Genomic DNA, 22,285 nt, shown 5'->3' on the forward strand with positions numbered 1-22,285 from the left:
ACCTCCTCATTTAAGGCCGGAATGAAAACTGCCCAGTCAACCTTGCAGCCTGTGGGGCAAGGTCAACCCTCAGGCTGCCCATGTGAAGCAGAAGGTCGGTGTGGGGTGGGAAGGAAACAAGTTTGAAATCACTTGTCTCTGACCTTCAGTGTGAGTGTGTGGTGAGACTCCTGTACCTGGAATGTCTTCCCCCTTATCTCCACCTCTGGAAATCCTCTCTATCCTGTCATTGCCCTTGATGCCTCCTCCATCAGTCTCATCCTTATCATCCCACTCCAAGGGATTTCAGATGCCTGTTCAAATCCCAGTTGTTTCAGTGGCTGCCTCCATAGCCTTTGTGAGCCTCAGTATTCTCATCTGTAAAATGGGGTTAATATACTACCTTCCTCACTAAGCAAGGAAATCACTCTCCAAACTCTATTTGATGTACTCTCAGGAAGGCCGAAAAGCTCTCACTTTCCCACTAATTCTCTGTGTGACCTTGGACAAGTGATCTTCACTGGTGGTCCTCTAGCTAAAGCTGTAGAGGAGTTAGAGATTGACTTAGATAAGCTGTGAGCGTCCGCAAGTCTGTGAAGCTGGTGATGATCAAGGTCCCTTTATACTCTAGGGGTCCATGGGTGTCAGTTCTCAGGCCCCTTTCAGCTCTGACACTCTGTGTTTGGTGTTCTCACATTCTGCATTTCAAGTTCCTCCCAGCTTTGACAGTCTGTGAACAGCAGCTCTATTTTTTAAAAAAGAAAATGAGTCCCAGAAGGGTTAAGTGATATGCATAAAGATCATATGTAGAAGAAGGATGGGTCCCTGAGAGCAGAAGCCATAAATTAGAGTGTCCGAATCCCCATTTAACTCGGGAAAGCATGTTGCATCTCCAAGCTGTCTTGTCTATTTGGTGCATAGAGCCTCATACGTTTACTGGGCTGTGCTCTGGAGGGAGGGGGAGTGGATACTTCATCCTGAAATGCACAGATGCCAATTGCAAAGAAAGCCGAGTGCCTTCTTGTCTCCTGGCCCCTGTGCCTCGTTCCCACCAAGGGCATCTGCACAGACGGAGCCAGGAAGGGGGAGCAGCTTGTGGTCAGCCTCTGGAACGTGGCTCATGGGTGATTTCATCTCAGCTGAAGCTGCAATCTTGGCTGAACTGCAGCACAAAAATAATTTAAAGAGAGCAGAGGGGCAGATGTGTGCCATGTTGCTATAGCTGACGCTTCATCGGACAGTATACATGACCCCTACCTGCTTTGTGGAAAACAGCTAAGAGCATAGGCCACTCGTGCATTCATTTAGTAGGCATGGGCTAAGTTCCTCCTACATCAAAGCCATTTTATGGATTGAATACAAAGAAGAAGATAGATAGATAAGATCCTGGCCCTCATCAACCTCATGTTCACGGAGGCGGAGTTGGGGGGAATATGACAAATGCACCGTGAATCAAAATACAAGGCAGAATGTGAAGGGTGGGACAAGAGAGGAGCAGAGGTCATTCAGAATAGGGAAAGATCACTTCCTGTTAAGGGAATCTAGGAAGACTTCATGGAGATGCTAAAGCTTAATGGATCGCTAAGACTAGAAAAGCCGGGCAGGAGGCAACTGTTGTAGGCAAAGGAGCAAGAAAATAAGGGGTGAAAAAGAAGAGATTGTCAAGGAAACTTTCTGATTGAAGGATGGGGAAAGAGAGTCACACCATAATGAGACTTTGCGAACAATTCTTTATTTAGGGAACTCACAAAGAATAAGGTGCTTTGACTTTCAGTTCCTGGTTAGACCCATAAACAGAGTCCTTGCTAGAGCAATTAGGATACTTGTTAAGTAAAAGTGTTTGATATTGAAGATTCCCCAAAGTAGCTGCTCCAGAAGGAAAATAGCCAACAGTCTTCAGATGTTGAGCAGAAGTTCCTAATAATCTCTTCTCAGGCTTCAGCAAGCTAGATTAAGTTAAGCAGTCATGGGTAACAGTCTAGAGAAAGAGATATGTATTGTACCTACTTGGCTTAGTTCTTTTTTTCTTTTTTTTTTTTTTGTTTAGTGAGGCAATCGGGGTTAAGTGACTTGCCCCAGGTCACACAGCTAGTAAGTGTCAAGTGTTTGGTCTGAGGCTGGATTTGAACTCAGGTCCTCCTGATTTAAGGGCCGGTGCTCTATCCACTGCGCCACCTAGCTGCCCTGGCTTAGTTCTTTTAAATCGTGTTTAGTGTCCTAACTCCTTTTTTAACAGATTATTTTGTAATAACTAGTTGCTATTTTAATGATTCACATGGACATTTAGGTAGTGTGTTAAATAGTGCTGAACTTAGAGTCAGAAAGACCTGAGTTCAAATCCAACCCTAGATACTAGCCGTGTGACCCTGACATGGCACTTAACCTCTGTTTGCCTCTGTTTCTTCTTCTATTAAAATGGGGCATAATAACAGCACCTACATCCCAGGATTGCTGTGAGGATAAAATGAGACAATATTTGTAAGGCACTTTGCAAACTTTGAAGTGCTGTACAAATTCTAGCTGTTACTATTATTACTATTAAAGTAGAGCTATCATAAAATTATGAAAATTTTAGATTCGTGAGCAATCTCAAAGATTAGCCAATCTAACCCCTACACAAATTATTAATTCTGTTTTTAACATCAGCAACAAGTAGTGCTCAATTCTTCCTTTAATACTTAGAATCATGGGGAAATGACTATAAATATAAATCACCATAAATACAGTCCATTCCATTTTATTGTTCAGAAATTTTTCCTTCTCTTGAGCGAAATCTGCCTCCCTGTAAATTGTATCCATGGATCCTAGTTCTACTGATGAGATCCCAAGAGGACAAGTTTAAGTCAGTTTTCTTTTCATGAAAACCCTCCAGATAATAAATCGATAGATCATTGATTGATTGCAATTTGAATAGAACAGTATCCCCCCCTAGTCTTCTCTTCTCTAGCTTAGACATCCCCAGTTCCTTCTTCACTTGTTCCACCCAATGGTATGTGATCCTTCTCTTAGTCATCTGCCTCTAGGTGTGTGCCAGGATCATCAGTGACCCCTCAAAATGGGGCAAAACTTGGAAAAAATACTGCAACTGTGACCTGACCAGGACAGATACTTTAAGACCATCACTCTCCTTGCTCTGGGACTCTGTGTCTCTATGGAGACATGCTAGAATCACATTAGCTTTTTTTTTTGCCTTCCTTATCATCATATGCCTGACTCATATCTAGAGTTGCCAATTTATAGGACTCCCTAGTCCTTTTCATATAAACTGCTTCCTACTCACTCCTTCACGGGCTTATTTTTTTTATCCTGAGTGCAAGAATATACATGAATCTACTCATCCTTTTGGACCCTAATTCTGTAATCCATCGTATTCGCTTTTGTTCTCAATTTTGTGTCATCCAAACTTGAGAAACATTTCATTAATACTTTCATCAAAGTCATGGATAAAAATGTTCGACAGATAAAAGTTAAGGTCAGAATCTTGGGATGGTCACCCCTAGAGACCTCTCTCAAGGTTAACACTGCCCTGCTTTATGTAGGACTTTTTTAATTAAAAAAAAAAAGGTTTATTTTTAAGACCAGATCTGTGATTTCACCCACTGAGGAAACTCCTTCTATCAATGTCTATTGGCATGTGTTCTGCGGTTTGCAGGTTTGGGGGAGGGTTGCCTGCCTTATGGAGAAGTTAGGTGCCTTGCTCAGGATCACAAGGCCCATGTGGGATGGGTCAGAAGACTTGAATGCAGACCGTCCTGACTTTGAGGCTGGCTCCCCAACCATTAGGATACACTGCCTCTCACATTAGATAGATTTTCTAGAAATTATCACTATTGTATCTGATTATAAATATGATGTTTTTAAGCTTTGAAGCTTCCTGAAGACGTCTGGCCCATGCTGTATGCATTTGACATAGTGAATAGAAATGAGGAACTTGAAGTTAATAAGACCTGAGTTCAAGTCTTGCCTCAGACAATAGTTATGTAACCTTGGGCAAGTTTTTTAGTCACTTTGAGCCTCAGTTCCCTCATCTGTATGATGGGGATGATCATAGCGCCCACCACATGGGGTTGTTGTGAGGATCAAATGAGATAATTTGTGTAAGGCACTTTATAAACCTTAAAGTGCAGTATAAATCTAAGCTATTATTGCTGTTATTCTTTTCCTATTAATTAGAGATAGGGAATGGACCTATAATTTTATTGGTGAAGGGAATTCCCAAGTAAGGAAATTTCCACTTATTACTGTTATTATTATTATTATTATTATTATTATTATTATTATTATTATTATTAGTTGTTGTTGTTGTTGTTATTTCAGTTGTGTCCGACTCTTTGTTGACCCCTTCTGGGTTTTCTTGGGAAAGATACTGGCATAATTTGCCATTTCGTTCTCCAGTTCATTTTACAGATGAGGAAACTGAGGCAAATAGGGTGAAATGACTTGCCCAGCCCTAAGTGTCCAAGGCCAGATTTGAATTCAAGAAGATGAGACTTCTGGACTCTAGGCCCAGCACTCTGCGCACTATGGTGCCACCTAGGGGCCCTGGTATAATTACAGATTTCCTTACGTGTTATATAGTTACATATCATATTGGAAAGGGCCCTAGATTTGAAGTCAAAAGAACCGGGTTTCATTTCCAGCTTTGCCTCTTACAACCCATGAGTTTTGGGGCCTACCCATAGTAAATTAGTAATACCCTCTGGTCTTTCCACAGATGGCTTGGTGGACTGCATGGACCCTGATTGCTGCTTACAGCCCCAGTGTCATGTCAGTGCTCTGTGCCTTGGTTCGCCTGACCCTGTGGACATCATCCAGGAGACACAGGCCCCCGTATCCTCGCAGAACCTGCGTTCCTTCTATGATCGCATCAAATTCCTCGTGGGAAAGGACAGTACTCACATTGTCCCTGGAGAGAATCCCTTCGACGGAGGGTAAGTGGCCCGTGTCTATGGTACTTGACAGACACTTTCCTTACCATGACCCTGTGAGGCAGGGAATGCAAGAATTATTATGCCCATTTTGCAGAGGGGAAAAACTGAGCAGGAAAGTTACTTGACCATGGTAATGACTCGTAAATGTCAGAGCTGGGATATGAATCCAGCACTCCTGGTCACAAGTCCTATGATCGTATCACCACATTATTCTACCTCAATCCTCACAAGGCCAGGCAGGGAGACTCCAGGGGAGAGGATTAGAATGACAGCAATGGCCAAAGCCCAGGAGTACTCCAGTTATTAACAACCATGGATTGTTCCTGCCTCCAATTAAAATAGGATTTCTCCAGTTTTTAACAACCAAGGATTATTTCTTCCTAGCAAGAAGGGCAGGACTCTTTATTCTTTGAAGGAACTTGGAAGATCATTTAGTCTAACCTTCTTTCCCTTCCACTGCCCTTCTCTCCCCCCCCCCCACCCCATCCCTAGCTCTCTTGCCGTGGTCCCTTAGGAAACATTCCTAACATAAGGTCTTCCGCCTTTGCTCTAACACCTTCATTGATGGGCCCCTCATTATCCCCATCCCAAGCATCCCTTTCCACTACTGGACAGCTCTGAGTGTTTAAAGTTCTTTCTTAGATTGAGCTGAAATACGCTTCCCTGTAACTTGTGCCAGCCGTGGGTCCCAGTTCTGTCTGCCGGAGCTACACAGAATAATTTGTCAGAGTGACTGCTGGGATATCTAGCTGCTTGAACTCTCCTCATCATATCCTGAGCTGCTTGGTTTCTTAATTGATGCTCAATGGGCCAAATAACAGCGTGACTCTGCTCTGGCAGCTTGGAGAGATAGACAGACAAATTATGAAGTAGAAAGAACACAGAACTGTGTCCCCATGAAACAGATGAGGAAGCCAAGAGCAAAGAGTCCTACATTGCTGTTGTTATTATTGTTGAGTTGTTTTTCAGTTGTGTCTGATTCTTCATGACCCCATCTGGGATTTTCTTGGCAAAAGTACTGGATTGCTTTGCCATTTCCTCTTCCAGCTCATTTTACATATGAGGAAACTGAGGCACGTAGAGTTAAGTGACTCGACCAGGGTCACCTAGCTAGTAAGTGTCTGAGGTCACATTTGAATGCAGGTCCTCTTGACTCCAGGCCCAGCTGTCTATCCACTAGACAACCCAGCTGCCTCTACAATGTAGTCTTGCCTTATTTTCCTCCTCTGTAAAATAAATGCATTGGCGTTGATGTCCCCTAAGGTCAATTCTTGCTCTGACATTTGGTGTTCTAAGATCATCTTTTCTAAGGTGACTTCTCTCTCCGAGGTCCTATTTTTTATGTTCTAACATAAAATCCCTTCCAAGACTGACAAATGTTGGTTTTGTAATTCTCTAGAATTAGAATCTGCCTGGTTAGCCCTTGGGGAAATCTCATCAGTAGTATAACCATGGCCTTCCCTTTCAGATGCTTAGAGGTAACTTTTCTAGGTGTGTAGTTAATTTAATAGTCTTATCCTTCTCAAAATGTGATATGCTTTCAGACCATTTTGGGCACCATTATGAGCTATTTATTTTTGCCCTGCTCTGTTCACTGATCTGACAAGAAGCCTTCAACAGGGTTTCTACTTAGAGTCAAAGCCATTGGATAATAAAAACACATCTAGCAATGTAAGCATGGAGTGCCTTATTGAGTATCATTTGCTGTGACCATCTGCTCAGTAGATTCCCATGGTTATTATTAAGAAAAACTATGTAGTCCTCCTGACTATAAAGGATGAGGTGTGATGATGAAGTCATGAGACATTCAGATAAACCTACCAGAAATTAGGCATCCAAATTAGGGGGTGCTGCCTTCAAGGACTTCCTAACCCCGATTATGAGCCATGCAAGAAAATCAGTATGAATTAGGAATTCTTAACCTTTTTTGTGTTAGTCAGTCAGCCTGGTGACTTCTGTGGGTCTTGTCTCAGAGCAAAGCTTTTGAATGCTTTTAAATAAAATGACTAAACAACAACAACAAAGTTCTTGGGAAACTGGTACAGGAGTTTTTGATGCCAAACATACACAGCTTTAATAAGGAGAAATGGGAAATTGCCTGTAGATGTAGATGGGTATATACACAGAACTGATCAATCAATCTAACTTTTGAAAGATAATTATAAAAGATGGATGCAAAGGTGGGCAATGGCACATGAATACGAAAAAGAGAGCATTGTTCTACAAGCATAGCATCATATAAGGGGATGCTCTTTGTTAAAATTCAGCCATTGCTTTTTAAGCATCTGTTGTGTGCAAAGGCCCTGTGTTCAATGCACAGAATTTGTGATAAAAAAACAATACTCGAAGGGCTTTCAGGTTAATAGGAGGGGTATGACATGAACAAGTAGAATCATATAAGGTAAAGTACGAATTGGACAAAGGCATAATCCAACATCATCTAGAAAAATTACAAGATAACAAGGATGTTTAAAACCTGATCTTTACCTTTATAGACCTTACAATTTAGTATGTTTCTGTTACATTATGTATTATATTTATCTGTATACATGTGTTATCTCCCTTGCCCTTTGAAGACAAAGTGTCTTATATATCTATTTCCCTTTGGGTTTTTTTTTGTACTGTATGAGAAGTAACGTGGTATAATGGATTGACAGCTGGCTTTGGCACTAGGAAGGCCTGGGTTTGAGTCTTGCCCCTGATACATACTGATTGTGTGATCCTTGGCAGGCCACTGAAATTCTCAGTTTTGTGAGCATCTCGCCAAGACTATAAATTGCAAAAATAAAAAATGATGACATGTATCAGAAGAGGGAGTTTCATCATCTAGGAGTTTCCTACACAGAAGAAATCACAAGTCCATTCTCTGTCTCCTTCTTTTTTCCTCATCAGTCAGCACAAGGCATTACATGTATTAGATATTTAATAAATGGTTGAAGCAGTTGGGTCAACTTAGCAAAAAGAAAGTGAGGTCCTGCCATCAGCTGAGGAGATCCAAAAATTTTTAAAGTGAAATAGTCCCTGCCCTCAAGGAGCTTATACTCTTACAGGAAATATGGATGGAATAAAGACGTATACATGTATATGTGAATAAACGTAAGAAGGCATATTTTAAAAGAATGTTTTATTAGTTTTTTAACATCACTGTTACTTCTCAGTAACCTCTACCCACCCACTCCCAATAGACCCCTCCCTTAAAAATCAAAACAAACCAACATGCTAGCCATGAATGATTCTGTCCCTGAAGTCTGTGACCTCTTTCCTGAAAGGTGGGGTGTGGTTTAGTATCAGTCCTCCAGGGTCAAGATTGGTCACTGCATGGATCCGAGTTCAGATATCTTTCAGCACTGTGGTCATTGTGTAAATTGTTCTCTTTCCTCTGCTTGCATCACTCTGTCAGTATACACAGCTCTTAGCAAGTTTCTCTAAATTCTTCCTTTTTGTTGTTTGGTAGAATGTCATTAACCAATGTGTGCTCCTATGAAAGAATGTTAGAGGTGATGGATCCCTTAAACTCATAGAACATCAAATGCTGGAGATGGCAAGAGAATATAGAGGTCATTTCGGTTAAACTCGTCTAGTTAAACCCATACAGAGCAGGCACTTAGGGGAAACTGAGGCCCAGAGATAAAAAATTACTTTCCTAAAGTTACAGAACGAGTTAATAAGAGAACCAGGACCAGAATGAGTACAATTCATAGCCTTAGTTCCTGGTGGCCTTCCCCAGCAAACAGAACCTAGTTGGCTACTTTCTCCCCAGCCCCCTCCTTGATGACAAGCTCCCAGCTATTACTTAAAAGTGTAATTCTATCCAGAGGCCTTCCAGGATTGTATGCCCTTTTATTAAATTGGAGCTATAAATAATAAACATGCCAGGGAAATTTTTGGTTGCTAGTCATTTTGCTGTTCACTTTGTGGTGTCTGAACGTTGTTGTGGCTGGTTCCTCGTTTGTTCTGATCCAACCAGTGCTCTCGTTCTGCAAGCCTGAAAGCGATTACAAGCCCCCCAGGGCCGAGGCCGAATTTCCCAGTACATCTTGTACAACACCGAGCAGGCTGTCAGAGCTCAACAAATAATAATATAATCTATGGTGCATGTTTACATTTGCGACATTCAATATTATGCACCACTGCCTGTGCAGCCAAAGCTCCGACAGGCGGCAAGACACCCATCAAGGGAGGAAGGAAAACAGCCCGCACTTGGGAACATTGATAAACTGTAACCCTGCTTAGAATTTCTTTCCGCATCAACAAAAACCTCTTCAAAACCAATGGCTGAGCTGAAAGGAAATAGGAGGAAAAAGAAACCAGCCTCATATGTCATTCCCCTCTCTGGGCCTTAGTTCTCAGTCTGTAAGATTAGGGAATTAGACTAAATAATCTCTAAGGTGCCTTAACACTCTTTGTCTCTGTTCTAATGTTCTCTGTCTGATGGTGTCTTCCAGTTCCATCATTCTATGGTACAGCTAGGTTTTGGACTTGGAGTCAGGACAGATCTGATTTCAGATCCCGCCTCAGATACCTTTTGGTAGCGTGACCACAAACAACCAGTCACTTAAACACTGCCTGCCTCAATTTCCTTATCAGTAAAATAGGATAATTACAGCACCTGCCTCTCAGGTTGATTCGAGGATAAAACACGATAATATTTAACAAGTGCTTTGTTAACTTTAAAGCACAGTAGTAGTAGTAGTAATGTAAGTTCTAACAGTTTGTGTTCTATGTTCTAATAATTCCATGCTCTAAGGTAGGAATTTTTACCCTTGGAAAGTCTGATGAAGCCTGTGGAACCCCTTCTCAAAATTATATTTTTAGATAATTGAAGGAAATGCTATATTTCAGGTGGAGGCTAGTGAAAATTATGTCATTTTTTTGCATCCAAGTTCACTGACCCCCTGAAACTTGTCCATGGATTCCTTGAGGGTCTGTGGATCCCAGATTAAGAACCCCAGCTCTAAGGTCTCTTCTGGCTTGAAAACTCTGTGTTGTAACTTTCTGTATTCCAAGAGCAGGAGTCCCATCTTGCTCTCAAAGTCTGTAAGGCTCCTCAGGGCCGCACAACTGCCAAGCACTACATCAGTGTATGGCATCATGAGCGTTGGTCTTTATGACAGATAGCCCATTTTAAGCTTGTTCTGGGAATTGTGGGCTGAGCTTGATTTTCCTAAATGTTGTAGCTGTAAAACCTTTCACTAAATTCCTTATTTGTTAAGTGTTGTCTTTTTCTTCTCTAAGACATAAACTTGGGGAAAATGAAACAGCTCCCAATTTAACCTCTTTATTGGAAGTGAAGTTAATAGAGATTAGTACTCATCGTGGGAAGGGAGATTGTGGGGGTTTTTTCATGACTGTTTGAGCCAAGGGAGGGCCAGCTTTTGCCTCTTAACCGGGAGACTGGTAGGGGCAGGAGCCTTGTTAGCCAGAAATTGGAATTAGATGACAGGTCTCCACAGAGCAGAACTTATAGTAAGCAGGAAGGTTAGTTATACGTGGATCTGACATTGTATCCATGTATAACAAGTCTCTCCAAGGGCTGACGAAGCCCTGTATTATTTCCACACTCTCTATGCAGTAATTTATGCCTTTATCCCCTGGGTGAAATCCAGAGAGTGCCCAACCAAACTGGTACAATTGTCTTCACCTATAGCTATCTCCCGGCAGCACTCAGTTATCTGAGTGAAGGAGCTGGGCATCTTCCTTTTGCATTCAAAATGGCCCTCACTGTGTTAACTGAGGAGAAGAGATGCCTGAAGGCAGTATAGGAGAGTGGAAAGTCGTGGAGTTGGAGTCAAAAAACCTGGGCTTAAATACACTCACTATTGGCATGAACTTGGTGAACCTCCCTGGCCTCAGTTTAATTCCCTACAAATAAAAGGGTTAAATTAAATAAGCCCCAGGATCCCTTCTGGTCTAAATCCCATGATTCTGTGAATTATCAGGAGAGTAGTCCTAGAGAAGGAAAACATACTGTATTGTCCCAATGGTTACAACTATGACCAATACAGTTAACCAAACATTTGTTAATTATATCTTGGGGGAGTGGATAGAGAGCCAGCTTTAGAATCAAGAAGACATGGCAGGTTTGAGTCCTGCCATTGACAACACTGGCCAGGTGACCCTGAGTAACTCATTTTACTTTCTTGTATCTCAGTTTCTGCATCTGTAAAATGAGAGAGTTAGACTGGGTGTCTACTGAGATTCCTTCCAGCCCTAGGCCTATAATCCTGTGACCTCCCTGTGGCCTGTCAATACTTGAAGACTTAAGATTTAGAACAAGTGTTCATCTGTATTGACTGAGGATGTTTCCTCACTGTAATTTCTCTATACTAGTGAAATCACAAGTCTGGTCCAAAAAAAATATATATACATGTGTATGTGTGTTAACATACATACTCACACACAGCCCTGTTCTCAGTGATGGAGAATGTCCAAAATTTAAATAAGACAATATCCCTGCCGTCGTGGAACTTACTATCTAATACACACACTTAATATAAATCCTCAGTGATAGACAATAAGTACATTAGAGGTGCAAAACAAAGTTCTCTGGGAAATTGTAAGAGGAGATCTTTTTATTGACAAGGAAGAACGGGGAGGGGGGGCTTCCTGGAGAAAGTGGCATTTGAATTGGGCTTTAAAAGACTGAGTAGCAATTTACCAGGTAAGGATGGGGAGGGTGGTCCCTAAACCTCAATGTTGAAAGGGTCCTCCAGGGTCATAAAGGCCAACCCATCTTGGACAACATTCCTGACAAGTTGCCATCTGGCAACAGCAGGCTAGGACCCATTCCAGGTTTGGCCTTACATTGAGCTGATGTCTTCCCCTATAGAAATTTCATTATTTGCTCCTGGTTCTGGCCTCACTCTGTGAGCTGAACGTCCCCATTTACTTCAGCCAGCCCTCATCTAGTGTGGCTTCCAGTTGTCCGACATTGTAGTCACAGCCCTATTGACAAAATCAATTTTGTCAATAATGCCATTCCTAAAATGTGACTCCTGAGACTTCACCTGGTACTACAGTTGGGATCTGACAACATTCCTGAAATTGGGAACAGCATGTGAAAAACATGTAAGTGGAAAGATGCAGGAATGTGAATTTCAGCTCATTATAAGAAAAGGAAAAAAGAAAAGCTCTTTCAGAGCTACCTGTAATAATATTTTCTGGTTCTGAATCTTGTGATTTTATGATTCACTGTCTGTATGGATATAGGTAGCACTAAGCTAAGGAGTGTAGAGGGTTAATATAATCAAAGCAAGCTTAGTTATCACCCTAAGGAAGTTCTACTATCACAGATTTAGAGCTGGGAGGGACTTTAGACCATCAAACCCAACCACTTAATTTAACAAATAAGGAGACTGAGGCACAGAGAGTGACTTGTAGTCAATAAGTGGCATATCCTGGATTTGAACCAAGCCCTCTAACCCTGAATCCATTGTCCTTTTTACTCTGCTTTCCAAAGTTGTTCATCAATTCACTTCCAACAAATATGAACTGTAGTTTTGAAATCTCGGGTCAGGGGCTATTGAGACATGTGGGACTGTTGGCCACTGTGCTGACTGGTTCCAGGATGCTGAGTCTTTTTTTTTTAAACCTTCTTATATCTTCTTTTGATAGATTTTCTGTCTTCTTCCTTAATGTCAGAATAATTACTGCACCTTGTTATTGCCATCAGTTTGCTGGCCTCAATCAGTCAAACTGTTTATTCCCTTGTCTGTGGACTGGGAAACTCCATCACCCATCTTGCTAGAATTATGTGTAAATTTAGGGTAGCTAGGTCCTGAGCAAGGGCCTAAGGGTCTCTCCTCTCAGTAAAATGCATCATCTTGATTAGCACAGGATGCTGTGACAACTATTTTAAGTGCTCACAGGCCCCTTGGGACTTGCTATTTACTCTCAGCTGTGTTGAATGTGATTGAAATTGCCTGATAAGTTAATTTCACCACTCTAGAACTAGTAATAATCTATTTCTCCCAACTGAACCTCTCTCCTTGGTTTGCCAGTTAAGAGCTACCCTCCCCAGGTAGTGAGGATTAGAAAGACTTTAGGGTCAGATAATTTGGATTCGAATCTGCTGCTTTGTGACTCGATTTCTCCTCTGTAAACTTCAGTTTCCTTCCCTACAAAATAAGGGGGTTCAACAAGATGTTCTCAGAGATCTCCTCTTGTTCTCAGTCCAATATTTTTACTTTTATATGACGGCTATAAACTTGTCATTGTATCATGGTATAATTAACAGGAACTAAACTTGAGTGGCATCTTCATCTTCTTCTATGGCCTCAGCTGACCCTAACCCCAGAGTAAAATCATCAGGAAACAGGTGATAAATAACACTTTACAACTTCACTAGAAGCTGTGTGACTTTCTAATTATTTATAAGAAGCTATATATAAACATGAACATTATCTTTATCTCTATTCCAGTACCAGGTTTTAATCAGGCAAGGAATAGAGATTTAATGAGTCTTCTATAAGAACCCACCTTTAAACAGCTCTTTATGGCTACACAGCACCCCACACCTACCATTTCAACTGCTTTACCACCCCCACCCATGAAATTGGGAATGGTGGGCCCCACAGAAAGCCCTTTGCAAACCTTAATGCTCTATATAAATGCTGGCAATTACTGTTGTTATTTCTTCATCCCAATTTTACAAATGAGGAAACTGAGGGTCAGAGGGGGTAAAATGGTCTTTCTCAGTTAGCACAGCCAATTAGTGTTGGAATCTGGCTTTGTACATGGGTCTTTTGACTCCCACATCCAAGTTCACGCTGTACTATATGCTGGTACCATCCTTTTCTGTTCTCCTTCCAGATGTCAAATTTCCAGGAATTTTGAAGCCATAAAAACGTAATTTTCAGGTGTTAGGAAGGATAAAAGGAAAGCCGGGGATCAGTTAAAATATATATTTCACATATTTTTTCAGTGTCCTTCAGAGAAACAGCAGAGAATTATGGGAAGAATAGAGGACTAGGAATCAGGATAAATCTGAGTTCAAATCTTGTCCCCTACACTGAGTAGCATTGTGAGCATGGGTAGGTCATTTAACTTGCCAGTCACTGTTTCCTCATCTCCACTGCTGACCACCCTGGCTTGCTCTGAGTCCCAACTAAAATCCTACCCTCTACAAGAAACCTTCCCCAGGCCCTCTTAATTCCACTGTCTTCCCTCTGTTAGTTCAGTGGATGTAACTTGCTTTGTATGTATTTGTTTACATGTTGTTCCCTTCATTAGGGGCAGCTGGATAGCTCAATGGATGGAGTGCCAGGCCTGGAGTCAAGAAGACCCGAGTTCAGATCTGACCTCAGATACTAGCTGTGTGACCCTGAGAAAGCCATTTCACCCCACTTACCTCAGTTTCCTCATCTGTAAAGTGAGCTAGAGAAGAAAATGGCAAACCACTCCAGAATCTTTGCCAAGAAAACCCCAAATGGGGTCAGAAGGAGTCAGACACAACTGAAAAATGACTGAACTCCTCCCGTTAGATCATAAGCTCATTGAGGGCAGAAACTTTCTTTTGCCTCTTTTTATATCCCTAGCACTTAGCATAATGCCTGGCACCTAGTAGGTGCTTAATAAATGTTTATTGATTGATTGATTAATGGTAATAATAATTAGGTCTCACATTTATATAGCACTTTAAGGTTTGCAAAGTGCACACGATCTCATCTGAACCTTGCAAAAGCCCTATATGAGATAGATCTTGTTATTATCCCCATTTTGCTGATGAGCAAACTGAGGCGCTGAGAGGGTTTTTTGGTTTGTTTTTGTGACTCACCCAGGGTCACACAGCTAATAAGTGTCTGAGGCTGCTTTTGAATTCAGGTCTTCCCCACTCCAGGCCCAGCACTCTACTCACTGTGGGGATCCTAAAAAGATTATGTAGGTAAAGTGCTTTCCAAACTTCAGTGCCATATGCAGGAGTGTGCTGGAACCAGCTCAAACCAGCTGATTGTTACATTTTAAGTGAGATTACTTCTACCTCAGAAATCAACAAACCCCACAAATCAGGGTTAGATAAAGTGTTTTGTTATAAACTTAAGCAAATGATAGGGGAAAAAACCCATTAATGCAGATTAAACTTAAAAGTGTGCCCTGTGGTTTTTCTGAAAGCTGGTTATTTACCTTTACCAGCACATCCCTCAATATAAACCTGCCAACTATTATCATCAGTTGATTTTTAAAACCAGTTTTCAATAGACCATTTCACCTGGGAAGGTGTATTCTTTCTTCCTTGTAGACCCCAAATTGGATTTGGAATTAGGAGAGCTGAATTCTAATGCTAGCTCTGCTAAGAGGCAGTGTGACTTTGCACAAGATACTTTCACCCTCGGGACCCTCAGGCTCCTCCTTGGTAAAATGAGAGGGTTGAACTGGGTGATTCTGAATGTTCTGTTCATTCCTGGCTTACCACCTTATGTTCTAAGGTCTGTCTCAGCTTCTGTATTCTATCTTCTTTGTGCTCAGGCCTTATCCAGCTCTAACATTCTGTGATTTTTTTTTTATTCTCAAGTCTTTGGTGATTCTAACTGAAGAAACCCTTATGGGAATACATTCCCCTCTCTCTTCCTCTTGGGTATCAGATACTGCTCGGGCCACTTTTTAAAGGGGTTGAGCAACGGACACCATTTAATGGAGTCCAAATAAACACAGGTCTCCTGACAGCCAGCTTCTGATTGAATTTATTATTGCGTTACCGTCTTGCTTTTTAAGAACAAGCTGAGCTGACAAGTTGCCTCATCACCATTAAAAACAAAAAAAGACAAAGATGAATTACCTTGAGGGAGGGTGGAGGAAGGTAAAGAAGTTATCTTTTCCCAAATGCCAGCAAGTATATATAATTCATGTTCTTTTAAAAAAAATCACCATCCACATTGAAATGAGGGTTTATGATGATAAGGCAAGTTGGTGAATTAAATTTTGGATTCAAGGAGTGTCTTTTCACATCATTTTGATGAACAGATAATAGCTTCTCTCTGGCCACTTGATCATCCTTGTATTGATTTCAAAACCACTTACTGTCCCCATTTGCTTTGTGTCATAACCTGTTCCGAGTTGTCAATCACTGAAAGGATTAACATAAGCTCCAATCAAAAAAGAAAAGAAAAGAAAAGAAAAAAACACAAAGATTGTCAGAGCTGGAAGGGGCCCTAGAGAGATAAAAATATTCATTGGTAGAGCTAGAAGGACCCTTAAGTCCTGGAACACAGAATGCAGAGCTGGAAGGGTGCTGAGAAATTAGACTGTTAAAACAAAGAACGTAGGATTAATTTAGCACTAGAGGAGGCCAGAGAGATCATCCACTCCAACCTTGTAAACTGAGGTCTAGAAAGGTGATATGCTTCTTGTGCAAGGTCGCCTAGCCAGGCTGTGAGCTCCTAGAAAACAGGGACTGTTTCTTGTTTGATTTGGTTTGGTTTTTACCTTTCTTTTTATCTGCAGCGCTTAGCATAGTGCCTGGCACACAGTAGGTGCTTAATAAATGCTAGTCAGCTGACTTTGGTGAGTCGTTTCTGTCCTGTCTGATTCTTTGTGACCCCATTTTGGGCTTTTCTTGGCGGAGATACTGAAGTGGTTTGCCATTTCCTTCTCCAGCTCATTTTATAGATGAGGGAACTGAGGCAGACGGGGTGAAGTGACTTGCCCAGGGTCACATAGCTAGTAAGTGTCTGAGACCAGATGTGAACTCAGGAAGTTGAGGACAACAATACTTGTAATATTAATTCAATTAGACATATGTTATTAATTACATACTGTAATCAGTGTGCTAGAACAAGGTTGGAGGGAATTGCATATGTGTATAAGAAACAATCTTCATAGTTCATAGTCTTGTAAGGGGATAAACCTTGTACACAGACTCGGGTTCAAACTCCAGCAGATTGTTATATTTTCAGTGTGAGCATTTATACCTCAGAAATGGGCAAAGGCTACAAATCAGGGCTCGATTTATTGTTTTGTTAATTGTCCAGACGCAGGAAAGTAGTAATAAGGCAGATTAAACTTAAAAGTGTGTATACGTACTTTTCTGAGAACCTGGTTGTTAAACTTTTACCAGCACACCCCTATATTGCTTTATAGACATTGCGTGAGCTCAGCAGGAGTGTAGAAGGCTCAGGGAAGGAATTCATCACCAGGCTGGAGGCCTGGTGACTGGAGGCTAATAATAATAATAATAATAATAATAATAATAACTAGCATTTATATAGTGCTTTAAGATTTGCAAAGTGCTTTGCATCCATTTTCTCATTTGATCCTCAAAATACTTGTAAGGAACAATATAACACAAAGAAAATAATAATAAATAAAAGAGGAGAAAGGGGAAAAAAATCAATACTCAAAGAGAAGGAAACAAACAAGAAGGGAAAAACCAAGAGCAAAGCATAGAAGCTACAAAAAGACACCTTTTTTTCAACTCAGTCAATATGAAGAAAATTTTCCCAACTAATTAGAATAGTCACAAATATCCCCAACAAGAGGAAATGAGGTTGTGGGATCTGAGATTTAAAGCTGGAAAGGATTTTAGGGGCCATCTCATCTGATCCCCTAATTTTACAGATCCTAAAATTTCAGAGAGACTTCAGATTTTGAAGGGATCTCAAATGAGAGCAGTGCCAGAATTTGAACCCAGATTCTCTGACTCCAGATACCATACGTGTACCACTGCTCTACCCAGACCATCCAAATAAAAGCTAAAACCCTACCTTCTAAAAGAAGCCTTTCCTCAATCTCTCTAATTCTAGTGCCTTCCCTCTAGTGATTATCTCCGATTTATCCCGTATATATTTTATCTGTACAGAGTTATTTGCAGATCATCTCCCCTGTTAGACTTTGAGCTCCTTGCAAGTGGGGACTGCCTTTTACATTTCTTTAGCACAGTACCTGGCACTTTTTAGGTGCTTAATAAATGCTTATTGACTGAAATGAAGAGATATTGTGACTGAGCTAGAAAAGTACCTGTACTCAATCAACACGACAACACCCCACCCCACTCCTACCCCCAGAGACTGCTATCAGTGAGAAGTTAGATTATCACTAATGAGAGAATGAAAGGTAAGCAGTGGGCCTGGATAATCCATAGGTTGGATAATTGATCCATGAATTTTTAGAAGTTGGCTATATATGTCCCTAAACTGAGTAGAAGTTAATGAAGTAAGATGATAATGATCTTTGGCTTAGCTCCTGGGGAAGTTGTAGGGTTTTGGTTTTGTTTTTGCTGGGGGGCTAGAGGCACCAAGGGAGAGAAGGGACCAGAGAGAGGAAAACCAACCGGCAAAGAACTGACAAGCTCTAGAAATGAATGCATCCAGAGAGATCCCCAGCGTGGAGTCAAGTTTTAGCAGGCCTAGGAGATGTTTTTTATTGCAAAGATTGAAAAGCAATACAAAATACGTTATGAGAAGTTTGGCTAGAAACCCTTTTGGGGGGTTGTACGGTTTAAAAAAAAAGAGTAATATGTGTTATTTGTGTTTGGGGTCTGGCGCCAGATACCATTGGGAGTTTTATTATGTGATAGCCATATAGATTCTAGTTTCTGATAGGTTTACCCCTCTAAGGAGTTGATAGGTATGTTACAGACACATGTTATAAAAAGGTATCAGTTAGGTAGTTCAGTGGATAGAGTGCCAGGCCTCAGGAATACTCATCTTCCTGAGTTTAAAAATTAGACACTAGCTGGGAAAATCACTCAACCCTGTTTGCCTTAGTTTCCGCACCTATAAAATGAGCTGGAGAAAGAAATGACAGACCACTCCAGTATCTTTGCCAAGAAAACCCCAAATGGGGTCACAAAGATTTAGACAGGACTGAAACGACTGAGTAACAACAACCAAGCAAGAATTTGCCATATTGTCACTTAGTAAACTAGTAAAATTAGGATCTTAATATATCTAGTTGCCCATCAGTTAGAGAATGGCTAAATAAACTGTGGTACATGAATGTAATGGAATATTACTGTACTCCACTCCTAATCCCCATCCCTGACACTGATGACTTTGAAGAAGAGAAAGAGGCATGTGAAGACATATGAAATGATGCAGAGTAAACAGAGCCAGGAAACAATATATAGAATGATTTAAATAATGTAAACAGAAAAAACCCACCCCTTAGGTACCAAAAAATGAATCTGAATATTATATAATATAGAGCAAACTTGAACCCAAAGAAGAGATAGGAGACAGTACCTCCCTCTCTTCTTTGCAGGAGTGGGGGACTGTGGGCATGCAACACCGCATATACCATCAGACTTGATTAATGTATTGATTAGTTTCATTGGACTGCTTTTTGATCTCTTTCCTTTTTGTTTGTTATAAGGGGTGGCTCTCTGGGCAAGGGAGTGATATATTGTGTAATGGAGGTAATGTAAAAACAAAAGATAGTATGTTTAAGAATATAGATGAAGTTTGTTTTTCAAAAGATATCTTCTAGTCCAACCTGCTTATTTTACAAAGCAAAAAATGAGGCTTATAGAAGAGAAGCTTGTTAAATGATAAATCTGCGATTCAAACCCAGATCTTTGACTCCAAGTCCAATGATCTTTCTACATTACTACTCCGCCTCTGAGCTGCCATCTTGATCCAACTTCCCTGGCTTTACCTCTCTTGGTTTGCCCTGACACTTCATACTTGTCCTAGTTCTGGTTCCATCTAACTATTACTGAATTACCCAAATTCTTAGAATTCCCCTTCTAATGACTTCATTGACCACCCTCTCTCTGACTCTGGTTGAAATTTTGGCTTTCCCCCTTTCTTCCAAGGTCTGAAGACCAGTTTCCTCTTCCATGCCACAAGCAATTTTATTGCTCCCAACAGCCCATAAGGCTCTCCCACAAACCCTTGCCTGCCCAATTCCATATTCTCCCACAGAATACCTTTGGACAAAAGTAGTTGTCATATGAGAGGGCAAATAGACACATTTGTATTTCATTCTTGCTCTTGTACCTAATGGATGAAGATTCCCAAAAATAGCTCAGTCCAAAGCTTCCAAATTCAATGGCCAAGTTTACAGTCTATTATAGGAATAGAGAATGTTAGATCTGAAAGGAATTTTATAATGGAGAAAGTTGAGGCCCAGAGAAGGGAAAATGACTTGCTTGACATTACACAACTAGTTAATTCCCAAGTTTGGACTTGAACCTCATTGTCCTGCCGCCTAATCTGGCGCTTTTCTCCTTGGCAGCGTACTACCTCGTAAACACCAACATTGGCTAATTCTTCAGAGCAGGGTTTAAATATAAGGTGTTCTCATAACCACGTTTTAGGTCCATAGAATCATGGAGTTAGAGCTGGAAAAGACCTCAGAGGCCATCTTCTTCATTTTATGGATGAAGAAACTGAGTCTGAGGTAGATTGTGACTTACCCAAGGTCATGGAGACCATAAGTATCTCTTGACCATCTGGAGGAGCTTCGCAGTGGTGCAGAGTAGAAAGCTGTCAGGTAACCAAATGCTGCTTTGCCATTCAGACATACCTTAGGAGACCCAAGCTGTGGGTCCTACGTTAAGAAACAGAAGAGGTAGCTCATGAAAGACCTGGGATTAAGAGTGTCAACTTAGAGCATTTCTTGTTCCAAGGTCCCTTCCAAATCTGAGATTCTGTTAGCATGGCTCTTGTGAGACAACTGGATATGGAGGCCATGAAACCTCAAGAGTTTGGGGGAAGGAGAGGGAATGAAGAAGAGCCCTGAGAGAAACAAAGGAGGAATGCCTGTAATTATTGGTCCAGACCCTGAGAGTACAGTGTCAAGAAGTTGAGGCCAGAAGAGTTCTGGAAGACAACATGGCTGACAATGTCATGATCTGATCAGAAGTTCAACGATTCCATTTGATGCAACCAATATTTTTTAGATACCTACTAAATGTAGATGCCTAAAAACAGATATGGAAAAGGGTATATCCTGTCCCCTAAAGATGGTCACATTGTCCTAAACCCATCTCGATGGTTAGCAGCGCCACAGAAACCGAAGGGGAAAAATGATTGGCATCATGGACTTCAGAACATTGGACATATTATCTTCCATCTTGCTTGAATTAGCAAAATCCTGGTGTTTTGGTTTTTTTTTTTTTTTTAAAGAGTCTGAAAGAGTTTTGAGCATAAATCTGTTACACACTTAACGCACTGGGGCTATTTACATAACCAATAGTGACATTCTAGTAACAAATACTTTTCAAACGTGGAAAGTCTAGAATTATTATTTCCTACCTTAAATCCTAAAATGAATATTCAGATCCTTTGAATACCAGCTTAATTAGCTGCTTTCATTAAAAAAAATTTTAATGGAAAGCTAAAGTTTTCTTCCCCTCATCTTCCTTCATCAGCTTAAGTAATGTGCACTGAATAAAACATTGGACTTAATTGCTAGCATTATTTTAAAACTGTGTACTCATTTGTATAGCAGGATTGCTGGGTGGGGGTTGGGGTTGGTGGTTGGGAAGGAAATCAAAGCATTTATACTTTCTAAAAACCCAGAACAGATTTTTGTCTTTTTTCTTATTTACTTATTTATTCAAATGGTAGTAGGTTGAAAAGACCTTTTTCACTCTGTTTATGCGGTTAGGAATCTATAGAATGCCGGAACCTGTGGAAAGGCTTTAGTGATTGTCTAATTTGACTCCTTTGTTTTGAAGAGGAAACTGATGCCAGAGGAGGAAAGAGACTTGCCCAAGATCATATAGAATATTAGGAGCAGAGTAAAGGACTCTTGACTGGGCAGCTCAGTGGCCCAGTGGATAGAGTGCCCGCCCTGGAGTCAGAAGGACCTGAATTCAAATCCAGCCTCAGACACTTACCAGCTATGTGACCCTAGGCAAGGCACTTAACCCTGTTTGCCTCATTGTCCTCATCTGTGAAATGAGCTGTAGAAGGAAATGTAAACCACTCCAGTATCTTTGCAAAAAAGAAAAAAATCCTAATGGGTCACAAAGAATCAGATATGCCTAATCAACTTTTGGAAAAAAGGGCTTGACTCCCAGTTCAGTGTTTTGAATCGGGAGTGGTCGAAAGAGTCTCTGGAGGAAAGAGCCTCTGGAAAGAGCTCCTTGGAGCATAGAGACCTGCTTCTGAATCCTGGTTCTAAGATTTATTAATTAGCTGGATGACCATGGGCAAGTCATCTAACCTCCCTGAGTCTCAGTTCTGTAAAATAGAGATGTATTTGCATTGTTGGAGTGATTGTAATAGAGAGTTATTATAAGGCTAGCTCTTGTGGGAAACGTAAACTATGATGATCATTACTGTTATTATCAAATGAGATAACATGTGCAAAGTGCTTTGTAACAGCCGAGTGATGTACAAATACGAGCTGCTATTACCATCAATTCTCAGTCTGTGTTGCTGCCTCCCTATCTCGTCAGCTTGAAGAAAGGGGTCCTTGTGCTCATTTGT

The 22,285-nt window shown here is 41.0% G+C and overlaps 1 protein-coding gene across 1 annotated transcript in view; it reads left to right on the forward strand.

The window, feature by feature from the left end:
* LOC114032701 (teneurin-4) overlaps positions 1–22,285 on the forward strand; it is a 412,175-nt gene that overhangs the window by 296,008 nt on the left and 93,882 nt on the right. The window contains exon 15 of the mRNA XM_027848083.1: positions 4,694–4,910. Within this exon, the coding sequence (XP_027703884.1) occupies positions 4,694–4,910 (217 nt within the window). The remainder of the gene's footprint in view (positions 1–4,693; positions 4,911–22,285) is intronic.

This window comes from Vombatus ursinus, unplaced genomic scaffold, assembly GCF_900497805.2.
Source record: "Vombatus ursinus unplaced genomic scaffold, bare-nosed wombat genome assembly UNPS02005659.1, whole genome shotgun sequence".
Lineage (NCBI taxonomy): Eukaryota > Metazoa > Chordata > Mammalia > Diprotodontia > Vombatidae > Vombatus > Vombatus ursinus.